Source organism: Phyllostomus hastatus, unplaced genomic scaffold (genome assembly GCF_019186645.2).
Source record: "Phyllostomus hastatus isolate PE091 unplaced genomic scaffold, TTU_PhHast_1.1 phas_scaffold_21, whole genome shotgun sequence".
Lineage (NCBI taxonomy): Eukaryota > Metazoa > Chordata > Mammalia > Chiroptera > Phyllostomidae > Phyllostomus > Phyllostomus hastatus.
Window position 1 is genome coordinate 11,795,419 of NW_025334017.1, and position 23,081 is coordinate 11,818,499.

The 23,081-nt window shown below is 38.2% G+C and overlaps 1 protein-coding gene across 1 annotated transcript in view; it reads right to left on the bottom strand.

Annotated features, from left to right (window-relative positions):
- Positions 1–23,081, bottom strand: part of CPA6 (carboxypeptidase A6) — a 250,032-nt gene that overhangs the window by 49,400 nt on the left and 177,551 nt on the right. The window contains exons 4-6 of the mRNA XM_045861448.1: positions 15,959–16,073; positions 13,805–13,906; positions 11,059–11,163 (exon numbers count right to left, since the gene is read on the bottom strand). Coding sequence (XP_045717404.1) covers positions 11,059–11,163; positions 13,805–13,906; positions 15,959–16,073 — 322 coding nt within the window. The remainder of the gene's footprint in view (positions 1–11,058; positions 11,164–13,804; positions 13,907–15,958; positions 16,074–23,081) is intronic.

The window sequence follows — 23,081 nt, forward strand, 5'->3', positions numbered from 1 at the left end:
AAAGGGAGAAGCTAGGTTGGAGGATGCAGACTATTAAAGGAAAGACTAGGGATGGGGAAAAAGGATGGGAGAATATGGGGATTTAAAGGTACTAAAAGGCTGATAGAAAAAAATAAAAATATTATAATTACTTAGAATGGTAGGGAGAAAAGGAAGACAATTTAAAAAATGCAGGTCAGTTTATATGATGAAGTGTTTTTTGATTGTGCAGTTAAGAACAAAGACTTAATTGCTTACTTAACTGAACTCGTTAAATATTTGTTCTGGGCTTAATAACTCAGTTATTTATTCCCTGTCTTTTGGCATGTTTTATGCATATCATTTAAGTTCTCTTCTTTAAAAGGTTTATTTTATTTTTAGTGATACATTTCTTAACCAAAACTTCAATGGAGTTTTACACCTTTTGAAGGTTTATGTTATATTTTTACCTTTAATAACCAGCAAGACCTGTAAGACTGAAAAAGATGATTATCCAAAAGGAGTATTCCTTGGAAAGCTTCTGGATAGTGGGTCAAAGCTCCTCCCCTTTCTGGAAAGCCTTCCAAGTTGGAGGGCTTCTTTTACAACTGCAGCTCTAAGTCTTCCTGAGAGCTCTGTCCTTTATACACACTCACCAGAGCCTCCAAATGTTATGACTAACCCAGCTCACAATCATCAGCTGGTTCCTAGAAAAGAACTCCCTTCCCTGAAAGTCTCCTATTCCTATTTTTGGCTATTTGAATTATCTGCATAGTACATCTGAATCATATGCCAGATTTTGGTACCAGGATTAGCCACACTGGTAGATAGGAGGGGACATGTAACGGGGGTGGTTTTCCTGTGTAATCGGGCTGGGCCAGGAAGGCTGAGGTTTCACACTATGTAACAGCAGAAGAATATTGTGGCTCACCAGGGAAACAAAGCAAGATTTTTGTTTTTTTTCTGCTCTCCTTCTCCTCTTTTTTTCCTTCCTTTTCCTTTCCCTTCCTCCTTTCTTTCTCTTCTGGTTTCTTTCTTTTTCTCTTTTTCCACCCTGCCTTCCTCTTCCTCCTTCTTGTTTTCTTTGAAGGTACTACCTTTCTGTAACAAGATCAAATTAGATCCACTTCTATATTATATTTAAAAGTCAGGAAGAACTTTCCATTTCAGACCATTACTGTCCCAAATTGCCTCTGGATAATCTTCTCACAAACCCTTGCTTTATTTGTGGTCTACCACTGAAATTAAATAGCACAAAACCACTGCTTCTAAAATACCTGTAGGAATATATGCATCAAGCATAAATGAATATAATTTGAGAATAAAATGTATTCAGTTTTGGCTGGGTTAAATTTTTTTTTAATGATCACATTTGGTTCTGTCTAATATAAAAATATTGCAAAATTGAAAAAAGAATGAACAAGAAAATCAAAATCACCCACAATTCTTTCAGCATTTAATGTATATGTATATCAGACATAGGTTTCACAACACTGAAATGATAATGTCCACACTGGTTTTTATTTTATTTTTTGGATATAGCAGCATGCTATGGATAGTTTCTTATATCACTAATTATTCCTGTAGAATATTTTATGAAGTCAGGGCTATCAATCATTTCCTTTATGACTTCTCCTTTGCTTTTATGCTTGGAAATGTCTTCCTCACTTTGAAATCAAATAAATATTTTCCTGAGTTATTTTCAAAGTATTCTATGAATAACAACTCTGGTCATATTTTCCCCAGCAATGTAAAATAATTTGAGGCAAAAATTAAGTGCTATACATAACTCTGGGCCATCTAGCACTGGCCATGGCTTGAGATACTCAATTCAGGAGATTGGTAATTTCAAAGTCTCAAAAGTGGACAAAGCCCCAAATAGCCTTGTTCAATTGGAGATGATCCTGAGAAATGAAGCAAATGCTATTCCAATATGTACTGGCAACAAAGAATTAAGTGACCTTTCCACAGTCAAAAGTTTTTTAAAAATGGGCTGCTGCTTAAAATTACTTGGCTACTTTATATCAGGTCTGTCTGGAAAAAGTCCAATGATTGTTAATATAATGAGAATTGTTTGCATGGAATCAATGTAACCTGGCAGCCAAGGAGAGTGGATGGAATGTGCATGCATGAACAATGATGACTGCACTGTACTAGTCGGTGGGGAGACACCATTGAGTGAGCATGTGTACTGTGTGACCATCACAGTCAAAATGACTGAGTAGTGCAATGAATCTGTATCAAATTTTGTGTTAAGCTGGCCCATTCTTCCACAAAAATTATTTGGATGATTGAGAAGGCCACAGCTGTGGGCAACTGTTAATGGCAGCTTCATCATGACAAAGTGCCCACTCATGCCTCAAGTCTTGTGCCAAGTTTTTTGTGAAACATCAAATCACCCAGGTAACTCAGCCTTTCTACAGCCCGAATTTGGCACCTTGAGGCTTCTGGCTTTTCTCAAAACTGAAATCACCTTTGAAAGGGAAGAGATTTCAGACCATCAATGAGGTTCAGGAAAATACAACAGGGCAGCTGATGGTGGTTGGGACAACTGTGTGAAGTCCCAAGTGCCTACTTTGAAGGGGGCTGAGGCGTCATTGTCCCATGTACAATGTTTCTTGTATCTTCGTGTCTGTTTTTCATATTACATGGCTGGATACTTTTCTGGACAAGCCTTATATGTCAATATTACTACCCCTGAACTTGTGCTAGAACTTTGATGGCAAACTGATACAATCTCCCATCTTTTCCTGTTTCTTCTTATCAGATTAAGTAATAAAACAAGAAAAATACTTAGAAACAGTTTGTTTGTCTTTTTAATGGTGGGCAAAATCACTGGAATTTATTCCTGGATGTCTTCGTCCCAAATTAAGTCTGTGAATCAGGTAATCAATCATTTGGCTGCTTAATGAATTTCTTTAACCTCTCATCAGAGAGTAGTTCATTCTTTTGGCCCAAGAGGATAAAGTTGTAGGAGAGCAGAGTTTTCGATGGTCTTGCTTCTCCCTTCTCAAAATCCAGTGAGGTAACAATGCCTGGCCTGGTACACGGTAGGCACTTAGTGATTAGTAGTTGAGTAGATTAATCATTTAACCTGATTAATGTGGTGGTGTGTTGGATTCTTCCCTTTAAACTAATGATACTGCCAACACTTCAACTGATGCTCTCCCAATTTCAATGATTTCATCACTCTCTTGGGCATCTTGTCACCTTTGACCAATTTACACTTTTGTCCCCATATTAAGCCAATCACCAGTTCCTAAAAACCTCCTTCATAGGTGCCACCTTTTGTGTGTCTCATAACCCCAGTAGAATTGTAAATACATTTTGGAAAGGGTTAATGTCTTGTACATGACAGTACAGTACTCGTATCACTACAGGACTTAGCAAGCTGCTTTCACAAGAGAAGAAGTGCTCAGTAAGCTTTGAGTAGGATAAATGAAGGAATGAATGATTTTTCCTTTGGACTCTATCTATGCTTTCTTTACTTTCCAGTCCTACGTCCACTCTTCCTGTCCATGCCTAGATTCACTCTGGACTGTTCCTTATATGGACTTGTCCATATATCATTACCTTTCATCTTTAAACTCTCTGACAATGACATAGGCTTTTTACTATATATCAGTGTTTTTTTAAAGTTTGCTTTATGGGACCAAACTCTGTCTTCCAAGGCTAACTATAATTTTTCAGTCAGTCTCATACTGCACTAGAATCTACTCATACCGATTATAGGCTTGGTCTCAAATCTATAACTGCACACACACCATGTTCTCAACATTAGTCTTTTCTCTTTTTTTGGACACTCTTTGATCTCCTTGATCAAATGTTTACTCCATAGTCAAGGCCTAACAAGACTCACCTCCTCCACAAATCTTCTCAAAATTTGTCTTCTTCCAAAACCTCATGGTTTCTCTGGTTCTTGAATTCCTTCAGTTACTATAGTCAGTACAATTTAACCCCCAAAGATACACTGTTTTATGTTGCTTATTATTGATTCCTGTGCATAAATATTTCTCCTTAAATAGAATGTAGACTACCTGAGTGCAGGGACCATGAACTATACTTATGCTGACTTTCATAATGCTAGCAAAGCACTGAAAATGTAGTGCACAATAAGAAATTATTGGACTGATCAATACAGATATCTTCTAGGGAAGCCCTATTTAACTCTAAAAATAACAGCTTTATTGGGAAATAATTTACACATCTTATAGTTCATCCTTTTAAAGTGTACAATCCAGTGTTTTTAAAATATACTCAGAGCTGTACAACCATTACACCTATATAATTCTAGAATATTGTCATAATCCAAAAAGAAATCCCATATATTTTAAGTATCAATTCCCCAACCTTCTCAACTCCTTCATCCACAGGCAACAACTAACTTACTTCTGTCTTTATAAATTCATCTACTTTGGAACATTCCATACAAGTGCAATCATGTAATATGCGGTCTTTTCTGACTGGCCTGTTTCACTCAGCATTGTTTTTAAGGTTAATCAATGCTGCAGCATGTGTCAGCACTTCATTTTTTTTCCATTCAGGTGTAATTAATGTAACACAAAATCCACCACTTTAACATGGATAGGCCAGTGATTTTTGGTATAGTCATAATGTGCAGTTATAATTACTATCTAATTCTAGAATTTTCCATCACCCCCAAAAGAAACATCATACCTGTTAGTAGTCATTCCCAATTCTCTTCCTCCTTCACATCCTGGCAACTACTAATCTACTTCTTGTTTCTATGGATTTGCCTATTCTGGACATTTCTTATAAGTGGAATCATACAATATGTGGTCTTTGTGTCTGGTTTATTTCACTTAAGCGTGTCTTCAAAGTTCATTCTTGTTGTAACTTTTATTATACTCCAGTCCTCTGATTGCTGAATAATGCCCCATTGTCTGGATATACCATGTTTTGTTTATTCACTAGTTGATGAACATTTGAGTTGTTTCCACTTTTTGGCTATTATGAATAATGTTGCTATGCGCACTTATATACAAGTTTCTGTGAGGATATACATTTTTATTTTTCTTGGTTATAGATAGAGGGGTGAAATTTGGGGGTCACATAGTAACTCTATATTTAACCTTTTGAGGAACTGTCTTTCACATGTTTTTTAACTTGGAAGTTTTATTTGCTTTATACTTTAACTTTTAAGTCCATTACTGTTAAGCTTTGTGAGTGTCCCTTTTCCTGAGTATCTACTTGTCTATTTTCTTTCTGCCCTGCCCTCTGCCCTCAGATTGAAGTCTCTACTCTCTGGTAAATACTCTCTGTTCACTTTTGTAGAAAGATAACCTCCGAGTTCTGTATAATTATGTCTTTGATGAATTTTATGCCTATATCAACCCTCTTGGCTCATGATAAACTTAAGAAAACTGACCACCAAAAGGTAATGTTTCTTAAAACTCTTTTGCTTTCATGGTGAAGGGGCATCTGTAGTATACATTACTACATCTGTAGTAAGTCCACCATGTCTGCACCCTCTGCCTCCACCAAAATCCTCACAGCACTGTAAATAGTGATGGTCCTGCTAACTTGGTATAAACAAGCATTGAACAAGAGAAGGACTTTGCAATCCAAGTATACTCCATTTGTTTCTTTTATTTTACTTACAAGATATAAAATTTCATAATATAAATACTAGAAAAAAAGAGAGGTGGCAAGTATTGAAATCAAAACTTATGGCTCTATATTTTTCAACATAATTAAATGATTTTTAATTAAAAGACAAAAACCCAAAGTTCTTTTTTTTAAATTAAATCCTCACCCAAGGATATATTTATTGATTTTAGAAAGAGAGGAAGGGAGAGAGAAACATCAATGTGAGAGAGAAACATCAGTTGCTTCCCATATGTACCCTGACCAGGGATCAAACCTGCAACCTAGGTATGTGCCATGACCAAGAATCAAACTCATAACCTTTTGGTGTACAGGGTGATGGATGACACTCCAACAAACTGAACCACTTGGCTAGGGCAAAGAAAAAGAAAGATAAAAGCCCACAATCTTATTATGCATTTTGCATTTTAAAACTATCTATCAACCAGCAGTTGTAGGTGGAGATGATGAATTCATTTGAGCAATTTTCAAAATAACAAAGTAATCAAGCCTATAGCACCAGAGTAGAAGAGTGGACATCCCTACCTTGTTCTTGATTTTATGCAGAAGCATTAGGTCATTTACTTTAAAGTATAAATGTTTGCTGTAGGATCTTTGTAGATGTTCTTTAAAAGGTTGGGAAAGTTCCCTTCTATTCCTATTTTTAATTTTTTTATCATATATGTGTTGAGTTTTGTCAAAGCTTTTTCTTTATCAATTGATAAGATTATGTGATTTTTCTTTGTTTAGCCTGTTACTATGGTAGATTACACTGATGAACTTTCAGATGCCAAACCAGGCTTGTGTCCCTGAAATAAACCCCACTTGGCCATGGAGCATAGTTATTTTTATAGATTGTTAAATTCTGTTTGCTAATATTTTGTTAAGGATTTATGAATCTATTTTCATGAAATATTAGCTTCTAGTTTTTTTTTAACTGTCTGTCTGATTTTGGTATCAGGGAAATTACTAGCTTTGTAAAATCAATTCAGTGTTCTTCTATTTTCTAAAAGAAATTGTGGTGAATTGGTGTTAATTTTCTTGGAACATTTGGTTGAATTCTTCAGTAAAACCATCAGGGTCTAGAGAGTTCTTTCTGTTCTTTTTCTTCAAGTTTTAAAATTATGAATTCAGTGTCTTTAATAGTAATAGCAATATTCAAATTATCTGTTTCATAATGAGTTTGGTAGTTTGGGTTTTTCAATTTATTGATCCATTTTGTCTAAGTTGTAAAATTTATATACGTGTAGAGTTATTCATAGTATTGTCCTATATCCTTTTGATATCAGCACAGTCTGTTTCACTTCTAATATATGTTATTGGCAACTTTTATCTTCTTTTTTCTTTGTCTTCCTTGCAGGAGTTTTGTTAATTTCATTTACATTTTCAAGAACCATCTGCTTGTTTACTAATTTTCTCTGATTTTGTTTTCAATTTCATTGATTTCTGCTTTTACCAATATTAATTACTTTTGCTTTCTTTCTATTCTTCCTCTAGACTCTTGAGGTGAGAGTTTAGATTATTGTTTTGAGATTTTCCCCTCTTTTCTAATGTATATATTTAATGCTATAAGTTTTTATCTCAGTAGTGCTTTAACTGTGTCCCACCAGTTTTGGTATGTTGTATTTTCATTTTCATTCAGTTCTTTCTGCTACCAATATCTTGGTTGATTTCATTGTGCTCAGAGAACCCAGTCTATATAATTGTAATTATTTTAAATTTATGAAAGTCTGTTTTTTGGCCCATGATATGGTATATCTTGATATATGGTCCATAGGGGCCTGAAAAGAATGTGCATTCTGCTGTTATTGGGTGGCATGACCTATAAATATTTAGATTCAGTTGGCTGATGGTGTTGAGTTCTTTCATATCCTTGTTGATTTTCTTTCTAATTCTCTTCATGATGATTATTTAAAAACACCAAATTGCAGATACTACTACTAAACATTTATGAGGTGCTTATTATATGCCAAGCACTCAAGTCTTCAACATGCATTGTATCATTTAACCTTCCCAGTAACACAATGTGTCACATATTATTATTACTGAGGTTCAAAGAGGTTAAGATCACACTGCTATGAATGGCAGAGCTGGCATTCCAGCCCAGGGCTCTCTATTAAATGTGTGTGCATAACCTCTCTGTAATCTGCTGTTCTATCAGAATCCCAGAGCACTTGGTACATTTTCTTCCAGTTCACATCTGAGTAAGGATGTAAACATTATAGTGGGGGCTGCAGGGAAAGTCCCATCAAGGTATAGTAGGCAGCCTCTCAGCTAGTCTCCATTGATTCCCACTTCTTGGTACCCAAGCTCTTACGTGAAGCCCTCCGTTTGAATATGGTCTGGACCTAGCAGTTCACTTCTAATGGACAGAATATGGCAAAAGTGATGGGATGTCACTACTGAGATTAGGCTACAGAGAGACTGGTGTCCATCTTGGGCCTGCTCTCTCCCCCATAAACTCTGAGAGAAGACAGGTGCTGTACTGTGAGCTGCCATGTAGAGAGGCCCATGTGACAATGAACTGATGTCTTTGGCTTACAGCCAGGGAGGACCCACAACTGCCAGCCACCACGTGAGTGACTCTGAAGTGCATCCTCCCCTGCACAAGCGTCTAGATGACCCAAGCTCCTGTAGCCTTGTGAAGGATCCTGAGCAAGAGGCATCTGGCTAACCTGTGCCTGGATTGCTGACTCACAGAAGTAATCTGTTGCTTTAAGCTGTTGAGTTTGGGTTAAAGCACCCACAAAAAAGAGAAAGCAAAGTTAGGAAGACAATCTCTTGGCTTCTGACACTTCCCTCTCCTTTTGGGGCTGGGACTCCAGGGAACTAATCAGGAGATGGTAGAGACCACTGACAGACTGGAGTAAAAAATGTGAGGAGAGAGGCCCTCTGTCTTATTTACCATGTGTCTGAGAGGACCTCCCCTCAGGTGTTCCTTGTATGCCAGTAAGGAGCAAACACAGGAGGGGATAGTCAGAAGTATATGACTTGTCTCAGCCAAGAGAAGGATAGACATATCATCCTAGAGTCTCATGGGAGGCAGAGATGGAGCCCAGAGATTCCCCAGTGTCCCCAGAGGGTCCTGGAAATGAGATGAGTTGGGAGCCTGGGAACTGGTCATGGGACTTTGGGAGTGAAGGGGAGGTGACCCGTGGAAGGGGTACTGCTTAGGGCCCCCCTTGGACCAGCCACCCCTGCCTTCTTTGGGAGACTGAGGGTTTAACAAGGAACGGAATTAGTGCGTAAGAGATGATGCTCCAGTGCTTGGCAGGTTTAAGGTTATTTAGATCTTTTGAGTCCCTATTCCCTCTGTCCCCAGCACCACCATTAGTGGAAATGGGGACTTTAAAGCAAATGAGACTATTTCTTACCAGCCTGTAATGTTGACCCAATCCAGTCACTGCTACCACATGGCTGTCACACCTTGGCAGCCCCACTGCTTCCACCAGGCCACCAGGACAAGTGGCCTTAGGACCCATTTTTTCATTTCTGGTTGTTATCCTGACTCAGAAAATGTAAGTGACAAAGTAGAGGGGCAAACAGTGGCCATAAACAGTAAGAGTGAGAGGGGTGTGGAAAGGGTAGCAGAGGGACATAAATGGCTGTACATGCCTGCATGCCTGGTAATGGCCCCGTGAGAGGGGGGAGAGGCCTTTCCTTACTTATCTTTGGTGCAATGGAGCCTAATCTTAATTGATGCTTGTTGCTATTGCGCCAAAATCAACTACTATCTATTGGCAGTCATCATAGGTGCCTCATTCTTTTCCTGTGGTTACACTGTGTCTTCCTCTTCCTTGGAAATTCAGTTGAGTTACAGAGCTGAGTTACAGAGCTGCCATATATGGCTGCACAGGTTGCACATTGCAAAAATCCAGGTGGTGCCATTCATATCGCATGAGATGACTTGACAAGTCATCTCTCAGAAATCTTTCCACATCATTACCACTGGATTCTCATTATTCCCATCCAGTAACAAATATCTGAAGATCTACTAGGTGCCAGGTGGTGTTCTGGGTGCTGGGGACTTGGCAATGAACAAGATAAATAGAGTCTCTGCCCTTGGTACAAACAGAGATGATGACACCATAAACATATAAAGTAAGTTTAGGCATTATAACGAAGAGGCTGCATAGGTGGGGGAGAGGTAAAATATTTCAGAGATAATTTCTTATGTCCTTCAATAGTATGCAGGATCATAGTGTATAAACCATTAGTGCTCTATACTTAACCAGTTTTTCCCCCCTTTTGAAACTTGAGACAGCAGACAATATGTTGTGTGCATACGATGGATATTTACTACAAGGTAATAGGGTTAATTTCTTATTAGCTGTTGCATTTGTCCTGCCAGGGTAAAACGGTATTTTAAAGAATAGGCATTGCTCAAAATGCTGAGTGGGAATAGTTTGAAATTTTTATTATTACATAATATTTATAAAATGAAGGATATTTTTATGGGTTTGGTAGTGGCAGAGGCAGATTTTACAAATTTAGTACATCCTTGACATTTGTGAGGGATATTTTCCTAGACTAGGAAAGTCCTCAAAACCCAAACCCCACTACAGGGCACATAATTTCTCCATAGAACGTAGTGAAATAAAACTGAAAATGCAAAATATCTTTTGTATGCTTAATGGTTCTCTATAAGTACAGGGTTAAAAATACTCATAGGGTTATTCTCTGGCTTAGAACCTTCAAACCCTCAGACTTCTTCATTTTCACTACCAGTACTAGTGCTTGTTTTCTTTTAAGAGTTTTTTTAAAAAATAAGAAGTCAAGGTTTAAAAAAACCCATGAAAGTCATTACATTCTTGACAATGGATAGAAAAATATCCAAATATATTAAGGTGTTGGTTGATGAGGCTAGCCCACTCCCGGGATAGGGGCCCACTAGATACACCAACCTACAGAAGCCTTTGGAAAATGAGAAATCACTATGAGTCATTAACAGTTAATCACTGAAAAATGCTGAGATTGAGAATGTTAAACCCACAGAGGTTAAAGGTCTTTCATATCTAAATTACTGATCCATAGCAGGAGGGGAAAAATGCAATCACTTGCTCATCTCCTTATTGTTATAGCCTATGTGAGATCATTTTGATAGAGGAGATAGATGATAGAGAATTTTCCAAGCTGAATGTTATATGAGAAATTGCTCTGGAACACCATAAATTTGATTTTTAGCCTTTTCCAAATATCAGTTGCTATGGTTTGTTCCTCATTTGTCACAAAATCATAAATAGTCTGAATCTCAGGTTTCTTCTCTTTAATGATGGTTGGTAATTCCAACCTCCAAGGGCAGAGGTGAGGATAAATGGAGCCAGGGTTATGAAAGTTCTTTCTAAACATGAAAGCAACCCACAAAATCAAGGTGTTATCATCCAAGCAGGTATCACTGGCTTCGCATTCCCAGTTTTGTTACCTGAGCAGAATAAAAACACATGGGAATCTCCGACTAACTGAAATGGACCTTGAGTAAAGGGTTTAACTTACTTCTTTTACAAACCACTGACAAAAGGCAGGACCAATCCATTCTCTTGCATGAATACCACAGTCCATCCAGACAGCTCTTTTGTAAGCTCGTGATCTCCTGCCCAGCTGAAAACAAGAGTATTCTTAGTAACCAACACAGGCTTTTATTTTTGGATTTACTGACCAGCATAATTTAATAAGGTTTCAGCATAATTCTTCACTATGTTGTTTTATTAGGTAACCTGTAAAAAAGGAGAGATGCCCTATCTATTACAGAAGTCTGGGGTTGTTTATGCAGAAACAATACATTTATTGCCTTAATTACAAATCAAAGAACTGGAAAATACACAAAGAAAATAACAATTCCTTAAATAGGTTTGCTTCTCTATTTTAATATAAACATGAGAGGGGACCCCCAAAAACCCTGGAATTATCTTCTGGAGGGAGGGCCGGTTGTAGTACAGGCTTCCTCCACTAGGTGAGTGTTCTAAGAACCCATCTGAATCAGTGTACCAGCTGGCATTGTCGTTAGAGGCTGTGTTTGGCCTCAGTGGATTTTTGTTTTGAAGGCTCTTTCGATGCATTTGCCCATTTCACGATGGGTGATTTAGGAACACTCCTGCACACAACACTCTGAGTGTTCAGCAGCAAGCAGTTTTTGACCCCAAACGGCATGACCTCCATACCCCACTTTCCCTATTCATCCCATCTTGCCCAGAGTGACTTTTTTTTTCCCAGATGAGAAAAATCCTCAAAGGGAAACATTTTGCTGATATGGAAGAGGCAAAACAAAAAACAGCAGAAAGATGAACAAATTCAGAAACTGAGCAGTGGGAAAAAAAACATCTTGATAAGTATATTACACCAAATGGGGAGTATTACTTTCAAGGGGACCGAAATTTAAACATATAATAATAAATACACAATTTTTTAATAAATCAGTGTTTTTGGGTGCCCCCTTGTATGTGACTGTTAAGTAAAAAGCCAAATTTTCTGTCTCTCCTCTATCCAAGGAATCAGAAGTATTCCCAAGGAATCTTCCACAAAGATTTAGCTCTGTTTTGTAGGTGGACAAAGTCAAATTTGATTTCAACGCAAAATGGAAAAACACAAAACAACTTGAATTGTGGAGCTGGCAAATTTTTCTCTATAATTCTATTATAAATGTTACTTATAACCTGGTTTCTAACCCAGTAATCAATAGGTGGCTCTTAACATATTTATTGGGGCCTAGTTTTTATTTATTCATCAATTCACTCAACTAATATTTCAGGAAAACCTTTTCAATGTCAGACACTGTACTGAGCACCAGAGATTCAAAGAGGAAAATACAGGATTTATATGATAGTGAGGACAGCAGACATATGAACAATTAATCATTATGATGTGAATATGCGTAAATTACTTTGGGAACCTGGGGGTATTCTAGAACATGGGAATGCATCTAATTTTCCTGAGAAATAAAAGGAGTCTTCTCGAAAGAGGAGACTTCTTCTTGAGCACTTGAGTGCTTGAGCAAGACTGGAAGTTTGCCAGGCAGACAAGTTGGAAGAAGGCATCACAAATTTGGAAAAGAATCTGAGCACATCCTATTTGAGGAACTGCTTTTCCATATGAGGGAGAAATGGCAGATGCAGAACACATGAAATTCCTGAGTCCTACATGAAAGAGAGAAGGCTGCATCCTGAGTTCCATGGGAGGAGTGTGTGTGGAGTGGAAGGAGGGAGGAGAGCTCACACTGACAGCAGTATGGAGATAGCTGGGTTAGAGGATGAGAGGGTCTAGAAAGGAAGTTCAGTACTGATACTATTATTGCAATAGTCCAGAGATGAGTGAGGACAAGGAAGAAGGTTGGTGCACATCCAAAAAGCTATTTAGAAGGAAAAAAATGAACATTCCTAGTGGCAGATTTAAAGCAAGTGGTTAAAATAGAGGAGGGGAATTAGGATGGTGCTCATGTTTTTACACTGGGAGCAGAGTGGTGCCATTCTGAGGAAAGGTGCTTTTATCACTGTTGACATGAGGATACAAAGCAGCCAATGATATATGAATTTTAAAGCTCTAGAGAGGGGACTCCACTGAATAGCAAAGTCTGGAATGATGGTTGAAACCATGGAGTGGATGTGTCCATCTCAAGATTGTTCATAGACTGAGAGCACATCTGAAGATAGAATCCTGAGACTGCCAGAGCATAAGGAAAAGCTGAGGGCCAAGGATCCAGAGAATGAGACCTGTGGGATGGTCAGAGAGATGGGGAAAAAACTAGCGGTCATCATTGACCTTGGCAAGAGAAGGTTTAGAGGAACGGTGGGGGTGGGAAGGCCAATTAGTCAAAGTCTGACTAAGAGGTGAGAAAGTGCAGGGTGATGTTTTATTATAAGCCTTTTGGAGTGTTTGGCTGAGAAGAGATGGAGTGCTGTAGACCAGGCTAGAAGAAAATGTAGGGTCACAGGCTAGGAATGACGCATACCTTCTTACATATTTATGTAGCTTTGCATTGGTTCATCTTATGCACCACCAACTCACACATCATTTTGAAGGCCATTATTTTTAGGTGCATTAATAACTCAGAATATGTTAGTATTCTCTGGAATACTCAGTGGTGAAACTTCAATGTGAGTTAAAAACCTAAGGGCAAACTTTTCCTTAAGTTATTGGATAATGTTAAATATTAGACACTATGACACCATTCCATTTCTTGTCCCCACATGTCAAAGTTGGAATGATTGTTTAGTAAATATTTTAGTTAATAATTTCCTAATTTTACCTTTAAAATGAAAAGAGATCTTCCCTCATATGATTTTCCAATAGGGAACATGTGAATGAGGCCTGAATGAGTATTATTCAGATTATGCATCCAATTTTGAATCTAAAAGCAAATAAATAAAAATCATGTCAGACTCTCATAATTACAGAGCTTTCAGAGAACAAAAGGCAAGAAGACAACAATAGGTCTCAGAACTCAAAGAGCACACTTGGAATATAAAGCTGAACAAAAACCAATTTTCTATTTTAATTTTCTTCAGGATATTTAAAATTACCTTTTATTTTCTGCCTTTACAAATAGTAGATTCAAGTCTTTATATTGTTCCCTTTTTAAAGAATACCTTCTATTACCATTTATCATTAGTATCTTGATGGCAGAGTTTTGCAGAAAATTAATCAATGTGTTCTGGGATCCTTTTGAAAATCAAAATTTACTTCCATTTTCCTCCAAGTAGTTAAGAGGAAGAGAAAGAAATTGGCTTCAGGAAAATCATCCAAACTACCTGAAAGCCCAATATATTGTAATTTGCCACTGAACGGAAGATGCAAAGAAAAAGACATTTTTTAACATTTAAAGATATTCACTCTATGCAGCCATACATCAGAGGGCATAGTCTGAATAAATTCCCCAGTAATAGCAATGCATTTACATTGGCCCTTTCACATACGCTTCTCTGTCATCAGGAAAAGGTATATTTGAGATGGGTGAATGAGGCACTTAGGAAGATGGGTGACATTTCTGACTTAAAAGCTGTATGAGTAAGGAAGTCATACGAGAGCATCCCATTGTTCCATGATGTGAAAGAAAGAGTCTGTGCTGAAAAAATAGGTTTTGTGAAGTACCATATTATTTTCTTTCTGTTCTTAGTCTAATGAGTGTACACACACACACATACACATATCTATATAGATATATTTTAAAAATTTGACTTTTTCTAGTGAATGTTAATAGAACTTTCATGTGCTAAATTATCTAAAACATTTCCTTGTTGTAACATAAAATACATAGAAATAATTTTGAAAGGAAAGTAGACCCAAGAATTATCAAGAGAACCAAGAATTCTCTTAAGAATATAACAGGATCTTATGAATGCTTTGTCTGGCATTCCTTTGCTCAATTCAGAAGAAAAATGGAGAATGTATGTACACATTCATTCTGTCCTCTACTATCTATTTGGAGGGCTCTATTTGCTTGCCACTAGGAATACAGTGGTGAATAAGAAGTGGCCTGTGTTCATGGAATTTGCAGCTTATTAGAGAGAAAGGTTTTGATGAAAAAGAATCATACATCCATGTGCTATGGTGCATAAAATATGGTGGTAGTTGGAGGTGGGGAGTGGAGTTCTGATCCAGCCTAGGAGAGTAGAAACAGCTGTCTTCCTCCATAAAGCTGAGATTTGAAGAATGACTAGTTGTTGTCTAGGTGAACAGTAAATGATGTGTTAGTGGGAATGAGATTCCTGTGCTTTCCAGGTAGAATAAAGAGCAGCATGCTAATAGGCCCTGAGGTACCACAGATGAAGCTTGGCCTTTGGGAGGTCTCAGATTTGCAAAGGGTGTGGGGGTAAGAATCAAAGTTTACTCTACCCTTCAACTAAATCATTGTCCTCAAACTCTGGTTAGCCCTACCTTCCATCAATATATGCATAAAGCTTTTAAGTTAAGGTCTTTATAACTACAATTATAACAACATCACTTCACTCTTCAAGTGCACTTCCCATGACCTTCATAGGGGTGAGTGGTGTAAAGCAGATGAATTCAAATTATTTTGCTACTTCTTACATAGCAATTAAATGCTTAATGGAATAGAGGACTGACCTGAGGTGCCTAGACAATATACGGAGCTGTATTTGCCCTGGCCAGGTGGCTCAGTTGGTTGGAGCATCATCCCTTACAACAAAAGCGTGTGGGTTCCATTCCCAGTCAGTGCACATATTTAGGTTGAGGGTTTGATCTCATGTATAGGAGGCAGCTGATCAATGGTTCTCTTTCACATTGATGATTTTTTTTCTTTTCCCTCTCTCCCTTACTCTCTTTCTAAAAATCAGTAAATACATCCTTGGGTTAGGATTTAAAAAGGAAAAAAAGAGCTATATCTATTTTGCATATAGTCCCTGCATAAAAAAATACAATAAAAGCTCCTTTGATCACATACTTCTTCTAAGGAATGATAAACTTCATAATTATATTCAGAGAGGGATCTTCGATTTCTCTGGGCTTGCAAACTGCTTCCCTTTTCCAGTGCTTTCTGAAGATCTTCTATGAGGATCCTGGATTTGAAATGATAGACACAATGAAAATGAAATGGAGATAATATAAAAATCAGGTAGTATCAAAATAAAATTATGCATCTATGAAAGAAGGCAGCAAAGAGAGACATTTTTAAGATTACCAAATGTTGAGAGAGTGTTCATTTTCAGGAAATAAAAGCTGTTAAATAAATTGTGTAGTAAATATAAAATGTACAATTGTAAACAGATGTTTCCTAATAGTAATAATAATAATAAATAATAGTAATGGTAATAATAACCACTGTTCATTGAGCAGCTATAAGAACTGAATGATGGGTACGAGCATTCGTATTTATTAGGTGACTGCCAGGCACTCGGCACTGTCCTGTGTATATCACACACTGTCCTATGTATATTATTACCTAAGATTATATGTAAATAAAATTGTATTGTTATCTCCATTTCACAAGTGGGGAAACTGAGCCTCAAAATGGTGAGGAACTTGCCAATGTCACTCTACTAGTGAGTGCAGAACCAGAATTTGAACTTGGAAAGTGAACCCAAATTTGAATTATTTGACTTCAAGTCCAGTGTGACATTATGAGAACTGAAACAAGATGAAGTCTTCCACTCCATCGCCACATCCTCCTTTCCTGATGCTTCTATCTGTTCCTGTCCTTCTCATCACTGAATTTTTTCATGTCATCACCCAGCAACCTGACCCAAGACTCAGAAAGGAAAGGGAAAGAAAGAAGCTACAGTTCTTAAGAGCAAACTGAAGAAATACACAAAGTGGAAAAAAGTGAATTTCACTTCCTGCCACAATGCCAAGAGAAGAAAAGCTCAGCTAATCAAAGTGGATGCATTTGGAAAGTGAAGGCTAAAGGTGGGGGGTTGGGGGGGATGGGATTCCAGGGTCACTGTAGTGAGTGGAACCAGCTCAGCTATAGTGATTAATGTTCTTGGCGAAACATCTGAGCTGGATACAGGCTTGTCTCCCTAATACTCAGCCCTGTCCTCTATCAGCAGTCCCCAACCTTTTTGGCACAAAGGACCAATTTCATGGAAGATAAATTTTCCACAGACAGGGTCATGGAGGATGGTTTTGGGATGTTTCAAGTGCAGTCTGATGACTTGGGACATTCAAACTCACCTCCTGCTGTGCAGCCTGGTTCCTAATAGGCCTGGACTGGTACTGGTCAGTGGCCCAGAGGTTGGGAACCCCTGTTATAACTAGAGGTAACTAGTCATGAAGTTGTACCTTCATATGGAATGTTTAAAAATGTTGAAGAGCCAGGTTCTAGCCAAGGTGGAGGTGTAGGTAGAAACACTTCACTTGCTTCCTTGCACAACCAAAAGAAGGACAACAATAAATTTAAAAACAATAAATAACCAGAACTGCCAGAATAGCAAAATGCATGGAACTCCAACAACCAAGGAGTTAAAGAAACATTTGTCCAGACCAGTAGGAGGGGTGGAGAGGGGCAGGCAGGCAGGTGGAGAGGACCTGTGGCAGGGCGATGGACCATGGGCAAGGAGGGGCTGGCTGCTGGGGAAACTAAAGACACCAAAACTCTAGTTGTAAAATACTGTGGAGACTGTGAAGGCAGGAGAAAGTCCAAGTCTCACAGGAGAGTTTGTTGGAAAGTGGGGCTAGAGCAGAGAGAGCAAGTGGCTTTGTTATCTGTCTGACCCCTCCCCCACAAACAGTGCCACCAGGCAGCGAAGAGGATTGCTTTGCCCTGGTGAACACCTAAGGCTCTTCCCCCTTACAACTTAACAGGTGCACTGAGACAAAGAAATATGGCCCAAATGAAAGAACAGATCAAAACTTCACAAAAAGAGCTAACCGACAAGGAGATAGACAACCTACCTGATGCAGTGTTCAAAACACTGGTAATCAGGATGCTCACAGAATTGACTGAGCTCAGTCTTAAAGTGAAGGCAACACTGGGTGAAATAAAGCAAAACATACAGGGAACCAACAGTGAAGGGAGGGAAACTGGGAATGAAATTCAATGATTTGGAACAAAAGGAAGAAATAAATATCCAACTGGAACAGAATGAAGAAATAAGAACTCAGAAAAATGAGGAGAGGCTTAGGAACCTCTTAGACAACTTTAAGTGCTCCAACATCTGAATCACAGGGTAGCCAGAAGGAAGAGCAAGAAATTGAAAACTTAAGTGAACAAATAATGAAGAAAAACTTCCCCAATCTGGTGAAGAAAATAGACTTCCAGGAAGTCCAGGAAGCCCAGAGAGTCCCAAAGTAGTTGGACCCAAGGAGGAACACACCAAGACAAAACACAATTAAGTTACCCAAGATTAAAGATAAGGAGAGAATCTTAAAAGCAGCAAGACAGTTACCTATAAAGGGGTTCTCATAAGACTATCAGCTGATTTCTCAAAAGAAATCTTGCAGGCAAGAAGGAGCTGGAAAGAAATATTCAAAGTCATGAAAGGCAAAGACCTACAACCAAGATTACTCTGTCCAGCAAAGCTATCATTTAGAATGGAAGGGCAGATAAAGTACTTCCAGACAAGGTCAAGTTAAAGGAGTTTATCATCATCAAGCCCTTATTATATGAAATGTTAAAGGGACTTATCTAAGAAACAGAAGATAAAAAATGATGAACAATTAAATGACAACAAACTCATAACTATCAACAACTGAACCTAAAAAATGAAAGCAAAAATTAAGCAAACAATTAGAACAGGAACAGAATCACAGAAATGAAGATCACATGGAGGGTTATCAGTGGGGAGGGGAAGGGGTAGAATAGAGGGGAAAGGTACAGGGAATAAGAAGCATAATTGGTAGGTACAAAATAGACAGGGGGCGGTTAAGAATCGTATAGGAAATGGAGAAGCCAAATAACATATGTACAACCCATGGACTTGAACTAAGGGGAGGTGCTGGAGGATAGGGGTGCAGGGTGGAAAGGGTATAAAGGGGAGAAAAAATTTGCTATTATTATTGGGATAACTGTAATAGCAAAATCAATAAAATATATTTAAAAAAATAAAAATGTTGAAGAGTCCCTCAGCAATTTTTCTGGGTCTGGCAGATAGCTAAAAAGTTTTGCTTTCATATCTTATCTTTCAAAAGAACTGTGCTTAGTGCTATAAAATGAACCTGTAATGACATCTATAAATGAGTTTCAAGGTTGATTTATATAAGCCACTTCATAAAAAAAATTGTCTTGAATTACCTGAATAAACACTTTTTGGTCCATGAGGAAGTAGATTAACTTAGGGTCATACTGGGTATAGGACAGTCCTTTTGATTCACTCATATATTTACTAAGTATTTTACCCATAGTGGACAAATACTTAGGAATTTATCATTAGCTTACTGTTCTTTTTGTTTCAATTTTTTACTTCAGAAATAGAATCATTAAATATTAAAATAAGATGGGGTGACACAGAGTTGGTAAACTCGCTTGGTAGCTGCAGTGACTCAAATGTGAGTGGAGGATTAGTCTTCCTTTCTGTATTAGTCTTTCCTTTCTTCCATCAAGGAAAGAAGTTATAGATCAAAGTAGGCTTGTATGGACTAAAAACACCTTCAAATATGGCCAGTGTAGGTCTTAAGAACCATATGAACCTTTATATCAATGTCCAAACTTCCTTTGTTGTGAGAGAACGTGGAGTGATAAGAAAGATACAAGTTCATTTAGAGCTGAAGTAGTTGGTTATAAATTGTCAACACTTTCCAGTTACTGCAGGCATTGTTTAGATAGGTTTCTAGTACTATCTCTCCATTTCTCTAGTACTATCCCTCCAGAAATGGCTACTTTTCTCTATCTCAGGAAACTAGGGAAAAAATGTAAATAGATTTGTCAAAGCCAGCAATCTACATAAGAATCCCAGGTGGTTCAGTTTTGGTTGGAGTATTGTTCCATACACCAAAGGGTTGCAGGTTTGATCCCCAACTGGGGAGAATACAGGAGGCAACCAACTGATGTCTGTCTCTCTGTATTTGTCTCTGTCTCTGTCTCTGTCTCTCTCTAGGAAAAAAAGAACAGAAAAGAAAAAATCAATAAACATATCCTCAGGTGAGCATTAAAAAAAATTTCCCTCTGGATTTTCATTTTAAAAAGATAAAACACATAAATACAAAAAATAAAAAGTTTCCAAGGGTATAAAAATGTTCAGAATGTTTCCAAAATGGAGTTGTAGTGTATTGTTTTTAAGGTATTTCCAGTGAACTGACTTTCCAAACACAAGCAAGTACAGATAACTTGTTTCCTCTCAAGGTAAGAGCAATTCCTCTCAAACATCACTAGAAAGTTTTGAGGTTCTGCTGCTGATATTCTGTTTGTTTGGCAGCTCTTGGTAGAATGAACGTTGTAAAAAGGGGGTGAGAATTAGGACACAAAGACACATACACATAGCAGGAAGACGATGTGAAGAGACAAAGGAAGAAGGCCTCTATGCACAAACCAAAGAGGCCTGGGACAGATCCTTCTCTCACAGCTCTCACAGGGGACCAACCCTGCCACCACCTGGATTTCAGACCTCTAGCCTCCAGAACCATGAGGTGATGAAATACTTCTGTTTTTCAGTCAGCCAGTCTGTGGTACTTTGTTATGGCAGCCCTAGCCAACTAATACAGTTCAATAATTTAGACTGTATCTTAATACAGGCCCTAAGAGACCAACCTGAAAATTAAAATAACTGTGATGTGGCCCTGACCAAGTAGCTTAGTTGGTTTGAGTGTCATCTTGGTACATTAAGGTTGGGGGTTTGATCTCGGGTCAGGGCACATATAAGAATCAACCAATGAATGCATAAATAGGTGGAACAACTAATTGATGTTTCTGTCTCTCACTCTCTCCCTTCCTCTCAAATCAATCAATAAAAATAATAATAATTGTGACATGGCAGGTATAGTCCATTTTCCTCATCAAGTTGTTGATTGGAAACTTGTCAGTTGATGAGAAGACCATTAAATGGAGCCCCCAAATGTTTTTTTTTAAACTGTTGTGTTTTAGTTCTTTGCATCTTATTATTATTCTTACCCTGATTGTGTGTGCTTCTATGTGGAACTTTCCAGGTGATGTCATCACTTAGTACAAAACCACCCCTTCCAAGCTTCCAGGATGGAAGGGGGGCTTCAGAATTTCAGATTCCATGACAAATTTCTACAGGTTTTTAATTTATAAAGTGACTGAAAATTTTTATGGCAGAATGAGTCATTTCATCTGTCATGTCATTAAGAGGGCTTGATCATTTAGGGTGCTAGATGCATGGGGTCACATTATCTTTGCTTTAAAGATGACTCTAGCTATACATTATATATAATTGTACAGAGTAAATAATAGTCTTTTGAAAACACCCTAGGCTATAATAATAAAAGTCAATTAAAATGATCTCTACCTACTGGCTCCGTGGAACTTAACGGACTCTTATGTATTATTATCTTGGCTCTAACAAAATGAACAATTCTAAATAATTGTTCTCTATGAAGAGACAACTGGATTAAAACAATGTTTTAGATTCAATTCTCTGTGACATACAGTGTGATATTTTATTCTATGTTAGTTCCACATGACCTATATTTAATAGCAGGAAATAGAGATTTGTTAAAATAACTGGTATATTCTTTTATACCAAATAATAATTAATGAAGCATGTGAGTTGTTACTGAGCACCTATAGATATAATTACCAAGCTCTTTCCTGCCAGGCATTCAGGAAATCAAAGCTACAGCAATGACTAAAAAGTGTGCAGTATGAAAAATAGTTTTATGCACAGCTGTGTCTCTACCCTATTCTAGAAGCACAGATAAAATGTCTTACTGAAAAAGAAAATCAGTACTTTAATAAGGCTGCAGTGATATTCCTGGCAGGGAAGTATTTGTATGGACCAGGGAGGGATGTCACTGTCACATTATACCCCCTGCCCAGCCATCTACAGAGACTAGAGACTTCACCAGTAACTCCAGAGCCATGAGCCCATCCCAGGCCTTGCCAGACATCATTATAGATCTTTGTGCTTGCTTTGGCAGCATCAGAACTTACTAAAACGTTGGGTAGTTGAGGGTAGTCATTGACAATCATGCCTCTCAGTCTCCTGGGATTCCAAACAAAAGGTAAGTCACTCGATCCAGTCTCATTAATTCACTACACTGCACGTCAGATCCTCCATTGATTACTCATCCCTCCACTACTTTCTTTTACCTTGCACCTGCTGGAATCCCCCTTTCATTGTAGATAAGCTCCCTACACTCTCCAGTCTCTTCAGAGAACTCTCTTCTTCTATTCTTGCCATAATAGAAATTGGACTCTCATAAGGATGCAGATTTCTTTTGTGGCTTTCTCTTCTTCTACCCACCTACCAAGGGGCCAGAAGTGAGGGAGGTCAGCATGCTCCTGGACCCCCATTTCGGCTTCCCCCCTAATCATCTAACTTCCAGGAAAAGCTCATCCCCCCTTTATCATCAATCATACTATTCCTCGTTGTTTTTTTCCAACTTCTGGATATGTCCGATATTCCCCATCCTGTAATATTCTCTCTCTCCCCACCGCTAATCCTATCATTCGCCAAGGAGACTGAAGACTGTTATGATGATTCTCTGGTGATTTGGCTTACCCATTCTTGACCGTATTGGCCTCAGTAATCTCCATTACACTTTGGCCATCTCTCCCATGGCTACCCCCTGAATCTTGCCACCAGCCATACATGTTCTACACCAGAACTCTTAACATCCAGTAGCTAACATTCTGTCAAAACCTACTTCCTTCCAGTTGTCCTCAGTCACACTATACCAGTTTTCAATATAAACACCTTCCTCCCCTCCTCTATTCTTCCATTTTGTCCCATTATTCCTCCCAGACTTTCCTCCTTTCCTACCCAGATTAGACTCGATGGATGGATACTTGAGCTAGTGTCTCCCTAGGAACTTCAACTTCCTTGCAACCTTGACCTTTCTGTGTTTCTGTCCAATGAAATCTCAACTATGTCTCAGGGCTACTATCTCTCTTCTCTGCAACAACTACTTTTATTGGTTGCTACCCTAGTTTTTCTCTTGGAACACTCTTC